Consider the following 19015-nt stretch of genomic DNA (forward strand, 5'->3'; position numbering starts at 1 on the left):
TCGGTTTAAAAAGGGAAATTAAAAAAAAAAAAAAAAAAAAAAAAAGAAAGATTCAAAACGAAAGCTTCTCTTATCTCTATCTTGTTATCTAAATTTACATATAACTGCATAATAAATTAATTTCTCGTCGATGATTCTTTACTTGATGCTTCCTATATGCGGATTAACTTTATATGATGATGGATATTTGGGGTCTATCATATCAGCCAGGATACCACGAATCTGTAGAATCGACTGCACCTTCGAGTTCAAGTGCCTCTACTCTTGTACCGCACTTAACTTACTTTATATCGACATTAAAGGTGAGACGATATGGACGACTGTGAAGACAGGATTAATAGGCTTTTTAACCCGGTATTCCTTACTTTTTCCCGACAGAATTATTTGTCACGTTTAAAATTATATGTTCCTATGTTTTCAACAGTTTCCTAGACATATTAACATGCTACATAAAGTCTGTAATCTTTCAACAGGAATACTGGCCATTCCAAAGTGAAAGCTCTGTCAAGAGGTCTCATAGAACAGCCCCAGTAGCATTCATCGACGACGTAAGAAAAGAAGCAGTTGTGACAAAACGCACCATGCCTGAAAGGAATTCCGACTTGAGATACCAAAACGTGGAAGATAACTTGGACATCTTGTACCGTAATACTGCTATACCAGATGAGACATTTGGACCGGATGAAGAAAGAATATTCATCGATGTCGATCCATATGATTTAGACGAGTCCATGTTTGGACTAGATCACAGCGAGCCAGTGAAAATTACTCCTGTTGTGAATAAAGATAGTTTGGTCACTCCTGCGAAATCTGATATAAATTACGTTGAAGAATCTTTAAAGAACGTCAAGAGACAATGGCACGATACATCAGAAGTTAAAAATCATTGGAGCCCTACGTCTAAAAACCAAAATGAGAAATCTGTAAACTTGGCAACTAGCTCAGATAACATTAATTTGGAGATGTACTATATGCCAAACTCGAATATCAAGGAAACTACAGAAAAATTCGAAGACTCCCATGACGAAAGTACTGACAAAATAGCTCATGATAATACTGGAAATGAACATGTTTCACCTACGATGTCGCTCAAAGAAATGGACGTTGTTTCAAAAAAATCAAATATTAGTGACGAGAAAATAAAAATATTAAATCAGACAGAAGACTACGGGGAAATTTTTGAGGAAGAAATGAAAAAACGAAAAGTCTATGTTGAAAATGATACGGTTGATGATAGTATTATACAAGCAGCTACGTCTAGAGATTTGGAAGACGATTTAATCGATTTAGCGTTAACGGAAAATCAAGAATCCGAGGAAATCGAAAAAGATGTAAAAAATCTGCTACGAAATCAAGAAAATCGTAACAATTCGTTTGAGGACACAACTGATTTTGAAGAACGATCGACTAGTGAAGAAACACAGAAAATGAACAAGTTTTTGGATGTAGCGACTACATCCTTTGTCGGACCAAATGCCACTATCGAGTCTACAATCGCGTCTCTTAGTATATTAGGTAAACGCAATTTATTCTCCTAAATTAACCAATTAATGAAATTAAAACGGTATACATTTTTTTAAATAAATAATATACAGATACGGAGGATTTGATTTTCGAATGGGTTACAACAGATTGGTCAAAGTGCTCCCAAACTTGCGGAGGAAGCGGATTTCAGGTAACTTAAAGAAGCTAATTATTGACCTTGAAATAAATTAATTAAATTACAATTTTGTTTGTACTCACCAAGATGCGAAGAGCCCAATGTACAGTTCGAGCAGCAAAACCGATTAGAAACACAACTCGTACAGCACCTCAGACAGTCGTAGAGGCAACATTATGTGAAGATGCTGGACATCCTGTACCTCAGAAAGTCAGACCTTGTGGGTTTGGTAAATGTCCTCAATGGCATACAACTGAATGGACCCCGTGTGAAACCTCCAGATGCTTCACTTGGAAAACTGCAATGCAGAGACGTAATATTACTTGTCGTTTGGTCGAGAATATAGAAAGCAGACAACAGAATATCACATTACTTGATCCTAATAAGTGTGATGATACTACTAGACCTCTTCAAAGACAAGAATGTTATAATGATGCCTGCAAAGGAGTTTGGAGAGTTGGAAATTGGTCTGAGGTACTAATATTATTGATTACCTCTTATCTGTTTAATATAAACCTTTAATTACTCTCAAAAACTATAATTTGGCTATTGTTCATAGTGTACAGCATCATGTGAAGAAGATGGTATCAAATACAGAATTTTACAGTGCGTTTGGTATGGCACAAAGAAACCAGCTGGTAATGCGTGCAGAGATATTCCACGACCTCCTGTTATGAAGACTTGTAGAGGTCCACTATGTCCTGGTAAAATATACTTAGAATCTAAGATTCAACTATGGAGAGATTCAATTTTATAACAATTAGTCTAAATGATAACTATTTTCCCAGATAACTGCAAAGACCATTCGCAATTGTGTAGCAGAGTGAAAACAATGAATAGGTGCAGAGTGCCCCTTTATCAGAAGCAATGCTGTCAATCGTGTCAGCAATTGTCAGCAATTGTTGGTACGAAAAGAAACGTTCTAGATAAAAATTGATGTAATGAGAGGTGTGCGCTAGGAGAATGTCATAGTGAAGACAACGAGTTGATGATTATCTTCGTGAACGTTCGCTAAAATGCTCCCTGAAATGCTTGTCTGTTAAAAAAAATAAAAAAAAATAAAGAATTGTATTTGAATTTACGAACATATGCAGCTAAAAAATATGTAAGAAATATTGAAGAAACGGTATCGACCAAATTACTTCCGCTGGTAATTGTTCCCCATCCTTTCTCCGTGCCCTGGAGCATAACGTGTTCGCGTCTGTACACTAGATTCTTCTTGCACCCACTAAGAATCTAATTTCCAATTGTGTGCTAATTAAAGCTATAATTTTCGGACGTGTATCACGTGTAGTTTGGCACAACTCCTAATTGCGCACGCTCATACCGTGGGAAGAACAAGAAAATCCCGGCATTCGTCCAAGAAGTTAAGAAATTATATTGTTGAAGTTCAATAAAACCGGAATACTAGAAAAAATATTTGTAGCTTGAAAGGAGCTACCGCGATGTTATCGTTGTGAAATGATACGTCATCAGAGTTCGCGTGACGTTGAGGTTACGAAAGACGAGCTTTACAAAGCTGTTCAAATTTTAAATGGAAATGTTACATATGGGTGGGGAGGGGTGAACGGAACAGTAATCTTGATCATATTGTAAAAAGTAGCACAAAAATTAATTCTCCGAAGCTTTATTTTTTTACATGTATTTCTTGGATGACACATGTTCGATCTCTCGGTTCCCGTTTCCAAAATACACGCGGTTCTCGTCAACATCATTTTTATCGAAGACTGAAAAATGCTACATACTTGTTCTGCATAATTTCGTGAAGTTCACCGTTCCCATCAGACATTCGCAAGAATCGAGAAATCAATTTCCATTTCTTACGCTCCAAAGAGTCTTCACACGCATTCCGCTGTACCCTTCCAAATAGAAGAGTGTTACACGCGTTTTGTTATGTTTCCACAGGGGTATATTTATTGCAACGTTACTTCTAAGTTCCACAATACACTATACAAATTATTAAATGAACGATATTAAGTTAATGAATGATAAAGTATAAAAGTTACTAACGATATAAGTTATAAATGAATTATTACGCGCCTATAAACGCCTCATGAGGCGTATGTAAGCCAATAGATTCTAAGCAATAAAATATATAGGTACTGTAATATACTATTTTGTTAATAACCTCTGGCGAAAATTCGTTAACATGACGTTCCATTTTTAAACAAAACCGCCCTAAAGAAATTTACTTTTATGCTTCTGATCATGTGGTCATAAAATGGCCACATTTACATGTAATCATTCATGATAATCTAATTCTTGTAAAATCTTTAATTTGTTTATCTAATATGTATAAATCTTTACTGAAAATATCGTCTAATTTATTTATTATACAAAATATTCTTTACTGCCATTTTTTAAGATTTTTATGTTTTTGTCAACTCTATTTTCTATATTGTGAACAGATTTTCGCTACCAATGAATTTGCCTCAACACAGCTAGACAGTTTGCCAAAACGAACTGACGTTAATGAAAAGAGATATAAATAAATTAGTATATTATTGAAATTGAAATAAAAAATCGAAATAAAAAAAAAATATATATATATATATATGCGTGTGTAATATATAATATATATTATATATATTATATATTATATATATACATATATATTACAAGCTACGTAAGTAACATAAAAGCACACGCGGATAAAAATGATTTCACCACCTTAAACGCAGGTATAAATGTATTAAACAAGATCGAAATATATTGTCTTACAGTATATTTATAAATAAATTCTGTACATTACCGATATATTTCGATGAATATTTAGTTAGTATTTAAATCCATGGTAATTGCTATTCGACCCAACGAATCACAGGAAGTATGTGTTTCTTTAATATCATATATCAAATACACACAATTTCCCGTGAATTGATTTCTGATACCTGCATTTTTGTATATATCATAATCTAGTTATGTAAAGTAACTCCACGGTATTATACGAAGAGCATTATTGTTCATTATATCTATGTAAATATGTAACTGCCTAAATACAAATAAAACCAGAGAATATATCACTGCACGGTATCTTTATTCATTTCAATATATTTAATTTAGTTGGGATATAAATTTATATTTATTGCTTTTATAATTGACAATAATTGATCTAAAAATTGATAACAATAATAAATGAGATATGAAATATCCGAACAATACGAAAATTTAGTTCATCAGTCCCCAATTTCGAAGAACCTCATCTTTAGGAAGAGGCCAAAGCTTTTTCAATAAAGTCCATCCCGATTTCTGAGTGTTAAGCAGATATTCGTTTTGTGGATCATAAAGATGAGAATAAGCACCCATGACTAAACTCTGACAAATCCTCGCACAAACAGTAACCTTTAATATTTTTTTCTCAAGATCTGTCAGCCTTTTAACATTCTGATAACCTTCAACAACATGTTTACCCATCGCTACGTCACCAGTCTGTAAAATCATATAACACAGCGTGATAGCTAAATCGAAAATTAGGCATGTCCGATGCGAGTCGCCAAAATCGATAACGGCAGCTATTTCTCTGCCATTCGAACTTATTACTAGATTTTGTTCGTTCAAATCGCCATGTATCATTCCTTGCTCAAGCTGCGATGTGACCTGGAGTACATCCTCTTCGAAAGCTAGTATCACTTGATGTGCTAGTTCCCTTTCAGCTGCACTCTTTACAGCAAAAGTAAATTGTCGCAACTCTGGTACAGAGCTTAACATCCACAAAGTCTTATGATCATTGTAAGCTGGATGAGAGAAGGTCATTAAAACGTTGCTGAGTTTGGCCGTGAAATTACCTACATGTCGAAGAAGTTCCCCAGTAATCGGCATACGAGACAACAATTCACCAGGCCGATAAACTAACAGTTTCACAGCATAACTTTCGGTGCATCCATCAACGTTTAGTTTAACCAAAGTGTGATATAATCCGTGTATAGTTTTCACAGGTAAAGGGCAACTAATACTTTGTTCATTCAGAAATATCAACATTTCATTCTGTGCATCAATGACGTGTTTTTTTTGCGAATCTAAAGAATTAACGATCTTCAAAACGTAGCCATGTTTATTAAGAATCGTTATATGAGGGTTCGTATGTGATTCCTCGCAAATTACATGATAGTTTCTATCATCGTATGCATTTAGTTCGGTTATACTCGACGATTTTAAGCCGTAAAGTTCTGTTAAAAGTTGCAAGACTATTTCGTTATTGCCCGGTGGACGAATTCGTTGACCTGGTATTAATATGGCATTATCTTTCTCCATTTCTATATTATTTCTATAAATAAAACACAAAAACTATATAAACAAAATACATATATTGCAATTCTAAAGTTTTATAAATTAAGTACAGAATGAAAAACGAGGAAACGGTTTCTAACTCGTGAATCGTTATATATCGTATATTTTTATTTTCACTTACATTTATATTTGTTATATTAAATTGTTGTAAATTTAAAATACAAACTACTTACGCAGGAGTAAGAAGAATTTTTTGTCTTCCTGTCCAAGTGAACTGGTAGTGTAGTATACGCAATAAGTACATACAGTTGACACTCAATTACTTCTATGATAGGGCGTAAATGTACGATGATTGATATTTATTATTGCTCGTGATCCGACACAAAAGGCTTTAAATATCTTTTAGGTTTAGTATTTCTATACTAAGAGACAATAAAGAATCTCTTATCATTATGATAAGGAGAATAAACACTTTGTTCAAATCTTGAGATCATTAATTAAAGCAATATTTCTTTGCCAATTCTTAAATTATTTATTATCATTTTTCCAACATGCGATAAATATTAATAACATATTAAATAAAACTTGGGCAAATTATTAATCGATACAAATTTTAATCAAATATTATGTAATGTAAATTCATTAAATAATTAAATAAATATTTCTGATTTACGTAAATTAATAATATCTATTCAAAAATTGAATATAAAATGTCACTTTTCACCATTCCGAAATTAAATAAATAATATACTTACATATTAATAAAACGAATTCTTAATGTAATTTGTAGAACCATAAACCCCTTTTGCAACATTAATAAAGAAAAATTTTTATCTAAAATGTCCGCCGTGTACATTTTTTGAATAAATATCGATTTATTTTACAGATATCGATCCGCGCATTATGTTGTAAAAGCTTTTATATGTAATCGTAACTTACACAGTAAATCATTTAAGTAGAATATTGAAGAATGTATAACTGCTTGATTTAATGATTATTGTTTCTACGTTACGTGAATTTAAAAACATAAAACCGAAAGTTTAATTCATGATTCATATAATTAATCATTAATACACTATTAAAAAAATAAGGAAATTAAATTATAATTAACAATATTTTAAAGAAAATGAATGATGTACCATTAACATACATTACATAGATTATATAATTTTAAAAAAGGTATACAAATATTATCATCCAATGCAACTTTAGTAATTTTAGTTGACCAATAAAATTAGAGAGCAGGAATTAGAGAATAATACATGGTGCGCAATCTATGATTTACTAGTACGTGGTATTACTAATTTTTGCGGGAATACGTTGAATAGATATTATTTTGCGTTTTGTGGAAGGGACTTCTTTTTAATAGTTTCATAAAATCATAAAGTGTTTTATAACTGTCTTAAATTATTTCTTATTTAAAGTGTAAATAACAGTGCTATTTGTTATATAAAGCCATGGCTGTCCAACCAAATCAACAATTTAATATGGGTTTGCAAAACGCAATATGTTTTTTGAAATTTGTTATTTTATTTTTAATTTGTAAATAATTATACATGAAATATGTTTTAGATCCATCAGGTCAACAAAGTTTCGTTAGATTTTTTAAAAATCTACCAGAAGTAAGTAAATAAGATACTTTGCAGATTCATTATTATCAATTGCTTTTCAATATTTTGTAATTACTGATTTTACTTATGATTACAATAATTACTTTCGATGATTCTTAATAAAAGGAAAAGAGTAGAGAATACGATTCAGAATTTATTTAAATAACTATAGAGTATATTATAACCTTATAGCAGTGGACTTTTATAATACTACATTAATTTCCTGAAATTATTAAATTAACAATTTCAATGACAATAATACAAATATGACATTGATAAATAAACCATATATAGTAATTATTATGTCAATAAGAATTTATATTATTAAAAATACATTACATATAAATAAATGTTGTTAACAAAATTAAAAATTATATTTAACCAAAAATATTTTTAGCCTTTTCTTTAGCTTTGCCAAAAGTAGATGTTATTTTATGACCAACTCGTGACCAAAAAGATGATGAATGTGGTGCTTCGGTAGTAACATTTATATCTAAAGGCTTTACAGGTAATGGGGGAGGTGTTAATTCATTTGCTGTTGTTGTTGCTTCTGGCTTTTCTCTAATATCCCATGAATCCATATTATTTATAGATGATAATGTAGCACTAGGATTTATTGTCACTTTTGAATATATATCATCGCCAATAGTTGGATCATATTGTCCACCTCCATAAGTTTCTAAAATTCTTGGTATTGGTTTAGGTTCAGATTCAGAAGTTGTAACATATTTTTCTAGATCTCCATTTCCTCCTAATTGCTGATCAATTATTAATTTATTTTCTGTTTGATCATAATTAAATGTCCTTTTTATAGGAATAATTCCTGGTCTGAATGCATAATTCTCAGATTGCTTTGGTAATTCTAATTGTTGATGTGGATTATTAGCTGTATATTTATTTTGTATTTCCTGATTTAAATTTTGTTCTAAATTGGAGAATTGTATTTTTGATTGCTGTTGCAAACCTTCTTTATTCTTTTGATCTGTTTGTTGTACAAATTGCCTTTGATCACTTGGATGATATGTATAATGCCATTGTAAACCCACTGTTGCATCATTCGACTTATGTAGTAAATTTACTTGGTCTACATTCCCTCCCTCAATGTCATATCCAGTACTACCAGTTTGTTGATTGAAATTTTTAGAAACTACATCTTGTGTCATTTGCAATTGTCTTGCATTTGTATTGCGAGAATTATCAGTACCAGTTCCTATACCAACTTCTGGAGGTAACTCGTATATATCCGGTATTGTATCTTCACCATTAGGATTCACAACATTTGGACTATCAATATTATGAGCATTTTGATTTGGCACCTGCACGTTTACTGATGTCCCAAATCTGGAATACCTTGATCTAGGTCTTGGCTTTACAGCAGGTTTAACAGAATGTGGTCCAAGATCATGCTCTGTAGTCATATCGTCTAACTGTTGAATAAGATGAGTAGCACTTGGTTTCCAAGATTGATACAATTGTTGCGATGCTCGATTAAATTCAAGGTTTCCAGCTGTATGTTGTGTAATGTCATCAGATCTATCTGTTTTTTGTATAAAGTCTTCTATTCGTTCATTGGCACTTTCCAGTTTCCAAGGTTGATAAGATTGTTGTGATTCCAGACCAAATGCAAGTTTTCCTGCAGATTGTTGTGTAAGGTCATCAAATCCATCTGTTTTTTGTGTTGAGTCTTCCAATTGTTGATTGGCACTTTCTGGTTTCCAAGGTTGATAAGATTGTTGTGATTCCTGGCTAAATTGAAGTTTTCCAGCAGTTTGTTGGGTAATGTCATCAGATCCATCTGTTTTTTGCGTCAGGTCTTCTAATCGTTCATTGGCAGTTTCTGACTTCCAAGGTTGATAAGATTGTTGCGATTCCTGACCAAATTCAAGATTTCCAGCAGTTTGTTGTGTAAGGTCATCTGATCTATGTGTTGTTTGCATAAGGTCTTCTAATCTTTGATTGGAACTTCCTGCTTTCCAAGGTTGATAAGATTGTTGTGATTCCTGGTCAGATTCAAGGTTTCCAGTAGTTTGTCGTGTAAGGTCATCAAATCCATCTGTTTTTTGTGTTAAGTCTTCCAATTGTTGATTGGCACTTCCTGGCTTCCAAGGTTGATAAGATTGTTGTGATTCCAGACCAAATGCAAGTTTTCCTGCAGATTGTTGTGTAAAGTCATGAAATCCATCTGTTTTTTGTGTTAAGTCTTCCAATTGTTGATTGGCACTTTCTGGTTTCCAAGGTTGATAAGATTGTTGTGATTCCTGGTCAGATTCAAGGTTTCCAGTAGTTTGTTGTGTAAGGTCACCAAATCCATCTGTTTTTTGCGTCAGGTCTTCTGATCGATCATTAGCACGTCCTAGTTTCCAAGGTTGATAAGACTGTTGTGATTCCTGGTCAGATTCAAGATTTCCAGTGCTTTGTTGTGTCAGATCCTCAAATTCATCTGTTTTTTGCGTCAGCTCGTGTAATCGTTCATGAGCACTTTCTGGTTTTGAAGGTTGATAAGATTGTTGTGATTCCTGGCCAAATTCTAGTTTGCCTGCAGTTTGTTGTGTAAGGTCATCAGATCCATCTGTTTTTTGTGTCAGGTCTTCTAATCGATCGTTAGCACGTCCTAGTTTCCAAGGTTGATAAGACTGTTGTGATTCCTGGACAGATTCAAGATTTCCAGTGCTTTGTTGAGTAAGACCCTCAAATTCATCTGTTTTTTGCGTCAGCTCTTGTAATCGTTCATGAGCACTTTCTGGTTTTGAAGGTTGATAAGATTGTTGTGATTCCTGGCCAAATTCTAGTTTGCTTGCAGTTTGTTGTGTAAGGTCATCAGATCCATCTGTTTTTTGCGTCAGATCTTCTAATTGTTGCGTGGAACTCTCTGGTTTCCATGGTTGATAAAATTGTTGTGATTCTTGGTCAGATTCAAGGTTTCCAGCAGTTTGTTGTGTAAGGTTATCAGGTCCATCTGTTTTTTGCGTCAGGTCTTCTAATCGTTCATTGGCACTTTCCGGTTTCCAAGGTTGATAAGATTGTTGTGATTCTTGGCCAAATTCTAGTTTGCCTGCAGTTTGTTGTGTAAGGTCATCAAATCCATCTGTTTTTTGCATCAGATCTTCTAATTGTTGTGTGGAACTCTCTGGTTTCCCAGGTTGATAAGATTGTTGTGACTCCTGGCCAAATTCTAGTTTGCCTGCAGTTTGTTCTGTAAGGTCATCAGATCCATCTGCTTTTTGTGTCAAGTCTTCTAATCGTTCATTGGCAATTTCTGGTTTCCAAGGTTGATAAGATTGTTGTGATTCCTGACCAAATTCAAGATTTCCATCAGTTTGTTGTCTAAGGTCATCAGATCCATGTGTTGTTTGCATAAGATCTTCTAATCTTTGGTTGTAACTTGCTCGTTTCCAGGGTTGATTAGATTGTTGTGATTCTTGGCCAAATTCAAGATTTCCAGCAGTTTGTTGTGTGAGGTCATCAGATCCATCTGTTTTTTGTGTGAGGTCTTCTAATCGTTCATTGGCAGTTTCTGACTTCCAAGGTTGATAAGATTGTTGCGATTCCTGACCAAATTCAAGATTTCCAGCAGTTTGTTGTGTAAGGTCATCAGATCCATGTGTTGTTTGCATAAGGTCTTCTAATCTTTGATTGGAACTTCCTGCTTTCCAAGGTTGATAAGATTGTTGTGTTTCCGGGCCAAATTCTAGTTTGCCTGCAGTTTGTTGTGTAAGGTCATCTGATCCATCTGTTTTTTGCGTCAGGTCTTCTAATTGTTGATTAGCACTTCCTGGTTTCCATGTTTGATATGATTGTTCTAAATTTTGCTGAAGTTTTTGGATTTTGGAAGTTTGCTGTGTAAGATAAGGAGATTGTAATGTTTCCTGTGTATAATCATTATTAAAAAGTTTACTTTCTCTTTGTTGTACTCCTTCTTGTTTATCATAGTTCACGTTACGCTTATACCTTGTTTGCTTCTGGGAACTACCATATGATTGTTGTGAATTATGTGTACAATCTACAACATCTGCTCCTCCACTTATCTGCTCCTCACTTGTCCCAAATATTAATTTTCCTAATGGTTTTTTTCTTATGTTATTGTAACCATTTTCCTCAAATTTATATAAATTACTGGTTTCTTGTTGTATTCCTTGATGTAAATTATGGCTGTTTTCATATTGATTATTATTATATGGGAGACTGTGCTGGTTTATATGTGAAATATCTATAGAATGGTGAGGAACGGATGCTTCTTTTGTATGACTAGATGTCCAGTGTTCTTTGTAATAAGTTTTATGACCTGGTGGGCCTGATTGAATTAGTCTATCTTGTCTCTGTCCATTATTTCTTAAATTGTCAAGGAACATCTGATTCCGAACAAGTTTTGATTGGTGTTCATCTAAAATTTCTGTTTCTAAGTTATCTGTTAGATGTTGTGAGGTTGACTCACTAAATATATTCTTTTTGTAATCACTGTCTCCAGTAGTTAGTACATTTGTAGTATATGATGTAGGATTAATAAGTTGGCTAGTTGGTTGAAATTTCGTTGCATATCCTCCATGCTTTTCATATGTACTGTAACTATTTGTACCATAACTATTTTGATAAGGATTACTATAAGGTAAATGTTGATTTGTTTTGACTGAGGTATGTTGTTCTTCATTACGATTTGTTGCAGATAAGATATTTCTATCATTTTGATCTTTATAATTATTATTATTTATATTGTATATAGAACTGGTCGATAAACCATGAGTATTAACACGTGTTTGTGCTATATTACTAGATCCTATGGATTTTGCTGTAGAAATATGATTGTATTCTTTTCCAAATTCTGTATGAAGTTTCTCTATTTCACTTTGTATATCTTGCATTCCAGTTTTAATAGTTTCAGGAATAGGAGTTCCATCAGATGAACTATAATTGGAAGTATAATTTCTTTTATAATAACGAACATTTTTATCTCCTGATACGTAATGACCCTGTTCTTCAAAAACACGGCCATGCCCTCCATCAGTTTCATATGATCTACTCCAATTTTCAGGCTGTGTATTGATATGATAAGGTTCTTGTGAATTTTGTGTGGTCAAAACAGATGCACTTTGTGCATTTGTTTGTAAAGTACCTCCACTATATTCTCCAAGATCTTCAAGTCTTTCACTTTGGGTTTTACTTTGTCTATGTAATGACTGAGTGTACTGTTGATTCTGCGTTCTATTGTATTTATATTGTTGTGCAACTGATTCAGTATTACCTAATTTATTATAGGAGTTTTGAGTAGGTATATGTGTATTATATTTATTATTTTGATGTTCAAGTCTTAATAATTCTTCACCATTTGGATAGTTTGTATTGTGAGAAGAAGTATAATTTTTCTTATAGTACCTTACTGTCTTAGGTCCTTCGACATATTGACCTCGTTCTTCATGCACTTTTCCATGTCCATTGTCTGTATCATAGTCATTATGCTCAGACCATGTACCAGGTTTAGAATAATCAAGACCTTGTAAATGTGAACCACTTTGTGATAAACTAAAATGATTTTGAAAACTACCAGAAGTTTGAGTTTGATACTGTTTAATATAAGAATCACAAGATTCTATGCAGTTACTTGGTGCAGATAGTACATTTGTTATTAACAAAGATAAAATGAAAATATTTTGTACCACCATGTTATTAATTTGGCTTCTGAAAATATAAAATTTATTTAATTATTTTTTATGAAAACGTACATAAATAAGTTTTTATATTCTTATATATTTATACATTTTATTCACACAAGAAAATAATTACATTTAAGATTACACTTGCAATAATGTTAACATTGTATTCCTTCATACAAATTAAAATTAAGAATATAATTACCGTATATTAAAAAACAAAATCCATTTAATTCAGAGTTCAGAGTTAGTGATGGAGATGATCTCAATAGCAGTATATGTTGATATGTACTACATGCAAGTTGGAGCAATTCCATTTATGTCGGCTCCCCCTTCTTCACCATATCTTTGAAAACATTCTCTTTCATTCTTACATGATGATAATGTTTTCTGTGCATTTTATTCCAGCTCATATACATTCTTATCACTACTAATAATTCACAGTAACAGTATTCATTTCTGTGAAAAGTGAAACTGGCCAATATTTGCAGGTCCCAATTAATTTTTTTTATTATTTAGAAATTAATAATTTTCATCTATTCATTAGGAATGGTAATTTAATTTTTATATATAATGCCATATGGATTTTACATTAAACATTTAATATCAAATATTTTTTAAAATCATGTATAATTAACAACATTTTTAATTAAATAACTGTAAAGTTTATGATATGCTAAATTAATTATATGAATTAATTTAAAGAAGAAAAATTTATTATAATTATTATAATATATTATTTCTTTATGTTTCTTGCAGACATGTATATACATTTCTTCAATTTTTTAGTAATAATCATATTAATGACTTCTAATAGTAGCTATAATTGTATTTTGATATGTCATCAATGATGTCATTCTCAATGTGTAATATCCTTGTTGTGATATATGAATTTATGCTATTTCATAATAGGTATAATTTCAAGGTGATCATTGAAATCAACACAGAAACACATCCATAAGCATTCTTACAGCTTTAACTGTATAAAAATATTTAAAGAATTGAATATTAGAGTAAATTAAAATAGTTATGGTATTTGTAATGTTTTTGTATTGGCCTACATGAAGTATATATTACTGACCTTCCTGGAACATGAACTGTGATCTTTTATCAGAATATGAGTAAATAACATCTTCAAGATAGTGTCATCATTGAAATTTCTGGACTATCCTGACAAATTAATTTTTAATTGCATGTTAATCAGTAATATATTTTCATACAACATTTAAGTAATAATTGATATATCAATTACGATTGTTATTATACTAATGTATATATATTGGTTATTATATCAATGTATGATTTTCTAATATAATGTTTTCAAAGCATTAAAATATTTGAAAAATATAAATCAAAATTAATTGTGTATAATTATCATATTAATGATACTTATATTAAATTGACATGTCTTTTCACAATATAACAGATTTCCTTGAACTCATACATATTATATTAATATCAGTTTATGACTTTTTGACCCTAGATAGACATTGACCTACAGATATGTAACAAGATTCTTCATTTTCTTAGAAACAAGTATAATAATTATCATTCGGTAATAATTATAGTTTTTATACTAAATATCCCTGTTTCAAATAGCATGTAAAAAATTAATTTTTATGGAAAAATTTTATATTTCCAAATTAGTGAAAATATGAATAATTTTTCTATTCATACAAAAATAACATTAATTTCGATTTTGAAATGATGTGTTATTTTATGTAACTATTTGTAATATCATAATACATAATATAATTTTACAAGATGTATATATTTACAAATATATATTTATAAATGTAAATAATCAAGTAATAATTGATTTCAGAAACTTAATACCACTATACGATTTTTCAATAGATCAGATTATTACACACTGCATGGTAATGATGCTTTATTTGCTGCACAAGAAGTTTTTAAAACTACATCTGTTTGTAAGATGATTGGAGCAGGTAAAACTTTAAATTTATCTTAAAAATATTAATTCAACTCCAAAGCTTGAAAATTATTAATATAACATTAATTAACATATACTAAATTTTATATTTATTGCAGATCCATATAAAACTGAAGGTGTTATTCTTAATAAAAATCATTTTGAGTCTTTTATACGTGACCTATTGTTAGTAAAGCAATATAGAATAGAAGTGTATGTTAATCAAGGATCAGCAAAAAATCAAAATTGGGTATTGGAATATAAGGCTTCTCCGGGTAATCTAACACAATTTGAAGATATACTATTTGGTAATAATGATGTTGCTGTTAGTGTACGTGTTATAGCAGTAAAATTAGGAATGGAGGGAAAATCTAGAGTGAGTCATTATGATTGACCTTGTGATGAATTTTCTGCTAAAAAGATTTTTGTAATTTTATTTTATTTTATATTTTAGATTATTGGTTTAAGTTGTGTAGATACTACAGCAACTTTATTTTCTGTTTGTGAATTTCAAGATAATGAATCCTTTTCTAATTTGGAATCACTGATTGTTACACTTGCTCCTAAAGAATGTTTATTAATTCAAGGGGAAGGAAGTTATGAATTTCAAACTTTAAAACAAGTAAACAGACAAAATGCCTCTTGTATAGGAAATAATTAGACTAAAAGCATAATAATATAAATGTTACGTTTATTTGCTTTCTTTCTGTTTTATTTTTTAGCTAATGGAACGAAATAATGTAATGATAACTACAAGGAAAAAAAATGAATTCTCTAGTGAATCAGTTGTACAAGATTTAAATACTTTAATTAAATTTAAGAAAGGTCAACAGCAAAATGCACAATCTTTACCTGAAATCAATTTAAGCTTTGCTATGTCAGCTACTTCTGCTCTTATTAAATATTTAGATGTAAGTATTACATATTAATAGAAATAAAATACTTTAATTTAATTTTTTAATTTTTTATTAGTTAACATCAGATGAAGGAAATTTGAATCAATATAGTATAGATCAGATAAAGCAATCACGTTATCTAAAATTAGATTCAGCTGCTATAAAAGCTCTTAATATTGAACCACGTCTCGATACCTCTTCTATTTTAAATGGAAATGCATCTTCAAGTATTTTAACCCTTTTGGATAAATGTAGAACACCACAAGGACATAGACTTCTTGCACAATGGGTTAGACAACCTTTAAAAGATTTATCTCTTATAAAGGAAAGACATGATATTGTTGAAGCATTAGTAAATAGTAATGAAGTACGATCTAATCTTAGTGAAGACCATTTAAGACGCATACCGGATTTGCAAGTACTTGCAAAAAAATTAGCCAGAAAGAAAGCAACTTTACAAGACTGCTTTAAGTAATTAAACTATATGATTTTTACACAATATATTATTCACTGTATGTATTTATTAATTATTTTTGTTTCAGGATTTATATATGTATATCACATTTACCTACACTATTGGAACAGTTTTCAAATGTAAATGTAGTAGCTATAAAAACAATGTTCACTGATCCTTTAAGTGACCTTATCAAAGACATGGATAAATATCAACAAATGGTTGAACAAACAATTGATTTAGATTCTGCTGGAAAAGGAGATTTCTTAGTACGAGCTGAATTTGATGATGGATTGAAAGGTATTTGTTCAATTCATTATTTAAATATTTTATGTATATAAATTTAATCTTGTTAATTTATTCATGTTAATGATAGAATTGAAAAATACTATGGATGAAATGGAAAGAAAATTACAAGCACAATTGGGTAAAGTTGCTGATGATCTTTCAATTGAAGCTGGTAAAATATTAAAATTAGAATCAAATCAACAATTTGGATACTATTTTCGCGTGACATTAAAAGAAGAAAAAGTACTGAGAAATAAAAAACAATATATTATTTTGGATTCTAATAAAAGCGGTGTACGATTCCGCAGCAACAAATTAAATGATTTGAATGATGAATATATTTCTGCCAGAGATAAATATACAATAGAACAAAAAAAGGTCGTTGCAGAAATAATTGAAATTGCAGGTGTGTAAAAATTGAAGTAAAACATAAGCAATAAAACAAATACATAATGTTTATATCATTATATTATAATAATTATACAGCTGGTTATAGTAGTACAGTAAAAGCAATTGGAAATATATTGGCATCTCTTGATGTACTTACTTCCTTTGCTTCTGCTGCTATAAGTGCTAATAAACCATATGTTCGTCCTGAAATGTTACCTAGTGAAGTTGGTGAATTTAAACTTATTCAAGTTCGACATCCATGTTTAGAAATACAAGAAGGAATAGATTATATAGCTAATGACATCAACTTTAAAAGAGGTAATATTCTCATATCATTTTTCTAAATATAAAGTATAATAATTATTAAAATTATAGGTGAATGTCATTTTTGTATTATAACTGGTCCAAATATGGGAGGCAAGAGCACTTATATAAGATCTGCTGGTGTCACTGCTTTAATGGCACATATTGGAAGTTTTGTTCCTTGTAATCAAGCAAAAATATCATTATTAGATTGTATATTAGCCCGTGTAGGAGCTGATGATTCTCAATTAAAAGGACTTTCTACATTTATGATAGAAATGATAGAAACTGCTGCTATATTAAAGGTAAACTGATAATATTTATAATGTAAAGTATTGAAATAAACATATGTACATTTCATGTAATTTTAATAGACAGCAACATGCAATTCTCTTGTATTAATTGATGAATTAGGCAGAGGAACCTCTACCTATGAAGGTTGCGGTATAGCATGGTCAATCGCCGAGTAAGATATGAGTTATTTCCAAAATTTAGCGAGTTTATAATTTATAATAATATAATTTTTTGTAGATATTTAGCCAGGGAAATTAAATGCTACTGTCTCTTTGCAACACATTTTCATGAAATAACTAAATTAGAAGAAGAAATACCTACTGTTAGGAATCAACATGTTACAGCTCTTGTAGATGATAAGAAATTAACTATACTATATAAAGTAAAACCAGGTATATGTGATCAAAGTTTTGGCATACATGTTGCTAAAATGGCTAATTTTCCACAAGATATTATAGAGGTAAAATTTTTTTTAGTTTATATAAGAGAACTTAAATTTTGTCATGCTCATACCAGAAATGTTATTTTTAGTTTGCAAAGCATAAACAAGCAGAACTTGAAGATTATCAAGACTCTGTTTTTGAAGGATCTGATAATCCACAGAAAAAAAATAAAATTATCAAGGTAATAGCATTTTTGTTAAACTCATAGAAAAGGAAAATATAAATTGTTAAATATTAATAATATAATATAGTCATTGATGATGTTACAGGAAGCTGAAGTTCTTATTGCAGAATTTATTGATAAATGCAAGAATCTAGACAAATCATTATCCAATACAGAATTAGAAGATAAAATTTCAACATTTAAAAAAGAAATTTTATCTCGTGAAAATCCTTATATAAAAACACTTATGGCGGCTTCATAACTTAAAATAGGAAAACAATACCTAATAAGAGTAATAGCTATTATTAATTATATTAGTATTATAAAATTAATTTATTAAAGGTATCAAAGTGGAACAGTATTTTATAAATTTTGTTTTTAATCATTATTTTTTATACAAATATATAATAAAACTTTTTTTAACTAACATTTTCCCAATTAATATATTTATCTAATTCAGATATTTGACAAATAATTTCTAAAATATTATACATTGTATAAGAATATTAAAAATGAAGAACCTTATATATAATAATGAAAATAAATTTAAACCTTTATACCTTACATGTAATTATAGTTTTTATTTCATTGTAATATCTTGGACTAAAAGATAATATTGAATATAACACGAAAGTAATAGAAAAGTTGACAAGGCTCCAAACATATGATTCAAAATTGATAGAATATTAAATTTATTTTATATTTCGTATAT

General features: G+C 30.4%; 4 protein-coding genes across 5 annotated transcripts in view; 2 read left to right on the plus strand and 2 right to left on the minus strand.

Annotated features, from left to right (window-relative positions):
* nolo (ADAMTS-like no long nerve cord) overlaps window positions 1–3833 on the plus strand; it is a 107101-nt gene extending 103268 nt beyond the window's left edge. Inside the window, exons 19-24 of the mRNA XM_017905639.1 lie at window positions 207–302; window positions 474–1515; window positions 1596–1675; window positions 1748–2134; window positions 2220–2364; window positions 2449–3833. Of these exons, the coding sequence (XP_017761128.1) occupies window positions 207–302; window positions 474–1515; window positions 1596–1675; window positions 1748–2134; window positions 2220–2364; window positions 2449–2597 (1899 nt within the window). The 3' untranslated portion in view covers window positions 2598–3833. The remainder of the gene's footprint in view (window positions 1–206; window positions 303–473; window positions 1516–1595; window positions 1676–1747; window positions 2135–2219; window positions 2365–2448) is intronic.
* Window positions 3834–4812: 979 nt separating this feature from the next.
* LOC108551481 (hydroxylysine kinase) lies at window positions 4813–6261 on the minus strand. Its single transcript, XM_017905658.1, has 2 exons — window positions 6121–6261; window positions 4813–5924 (listed from the first exon to the last, which is right to left on the minus strand). Exons 1-2 carry the CDS (start codon window positions 6189–6191, stop codon window positions 4829–4831), a joined length of 1167 nt encoding a protein of 388 aa, XP_017761147.1. The 5' UTR covers window positions 6192–6261; the 3' UTR covers window positions 4813–4828.
* Window positions 6262–7299: 1038 nt separating this feature from the next.
* spel1 (DNA mismatch repair protein spel1) lies at window positions 7300–18565 on the plus strand. Its single transcript, XM_017905685.1, has 15 exons — window positions 7300–7378; window positions 7460–7509; window positions 14965–15088; window positions 15192–15448; window positions 15527–15694; window positions 15795–15983; window positions 16045–16439; window positions 16511–16722; window positions 16799–17116; window positions 17197–17418; window positions 17476–17708; window positions 17778–17869; window positions 17935–18157; window positions 18229–18321; window positions 18410–18565. Exons 1-15 carry the CDS (start codon window positions 7345–7347, stop codon window positions 18563–18565), a joined length of 2766 nt encoding a protein of 921 aa, XP_017761174.1. The 5' UTR covers window positions 7300–7344.
* On the minus strand, window positions 7875–13166 carry LOC108551488 (interaptin). 2 transcript variants are annotated; one of them, XM_017905683.1, is made up of 2 exons: window positions 9719–13166; window positions 7875–9589 (listed from the first exon to the last, which is right to left on the minus strand). In XM_017905683.1, the coding sequence occupies exons 1-2, from the start codon at window positions 13149–13151 to the stop codon at window positions 7875–7877; spliced, it is 5148 nt and encodes a 1715-aa protein (XP_017761172.1). In that variant the 5' UTR covers window positions 13152–13166. The 2 variants fall into 2 exon arrangements, with proteins under 2 accessions (XP_017761172.1, XP_017761171.1); XM_017905682.1 differs by having other exon boundaries at window positions 7875–13166.
* Window positions 18566–19015: the final 450 nt, after the last annotated feature.

Source organism: Eufriesea mexicana, unplaced genomic scaffold (assembly GCF_001483705.2).
Source record: "Eufriesea mexicana isolate 0111107269 unplaced genomic scaffold, ASM148370v2 scaffold4231, whole genome shotgun sequence".
In the NCBI taxonomy this organism is placed as follows: Eukaryota; Metazoa; Arthropoda; class Insecta; order Hymenoptera; family Apidae; genus Eufriesea; species Eufriesea mexicana.

Excerpts from the sequence above, each read along its gene's own strand:
- LOC108551481 (XM_017905658.1), bottom strand. The coding sequence starts at position 6,191 with ATGTACTTATTGCGTATACTACACTACCAGTTCACTTGGACAGGAAGA. Across the intron at positions 5,925-6,120 it reads AAAATTCTTCTTACTCCTGC|AAATAATATAGAAATGGAGA; the intron begins GTAAGTAGTTTG and ends TTTTATTTATAG.
- spel1 (XM_017905685.1), top strand. The coding sequence starts at position 7,345 with ATGGCTGTCCAACCAAATCAACAATTTAATATGG. Across the intron at positions 16,723-16,798 it reads ATTTGATGATGGATTGAAAG|AATTGAAAAATACTATGGAT; the intron begins GTATTTGTTCAA and ends TGTTAATGATAG. Across the intron at positions 17,870-17,934 it reads ATAGCATGGTCAATCGCCGA|ATATTTAGCCAGGGAAATTA; the intron begins GTAAGATATGAG and ends AATTTTTTGTAG.
- LOC108551488 (XM_017905682.1), bottom strand. The coding sequence starts at position 13,151 with ATGGTGGTACAAAATATTTTCATTTTATCTTTGTTAATAACAAATGTA.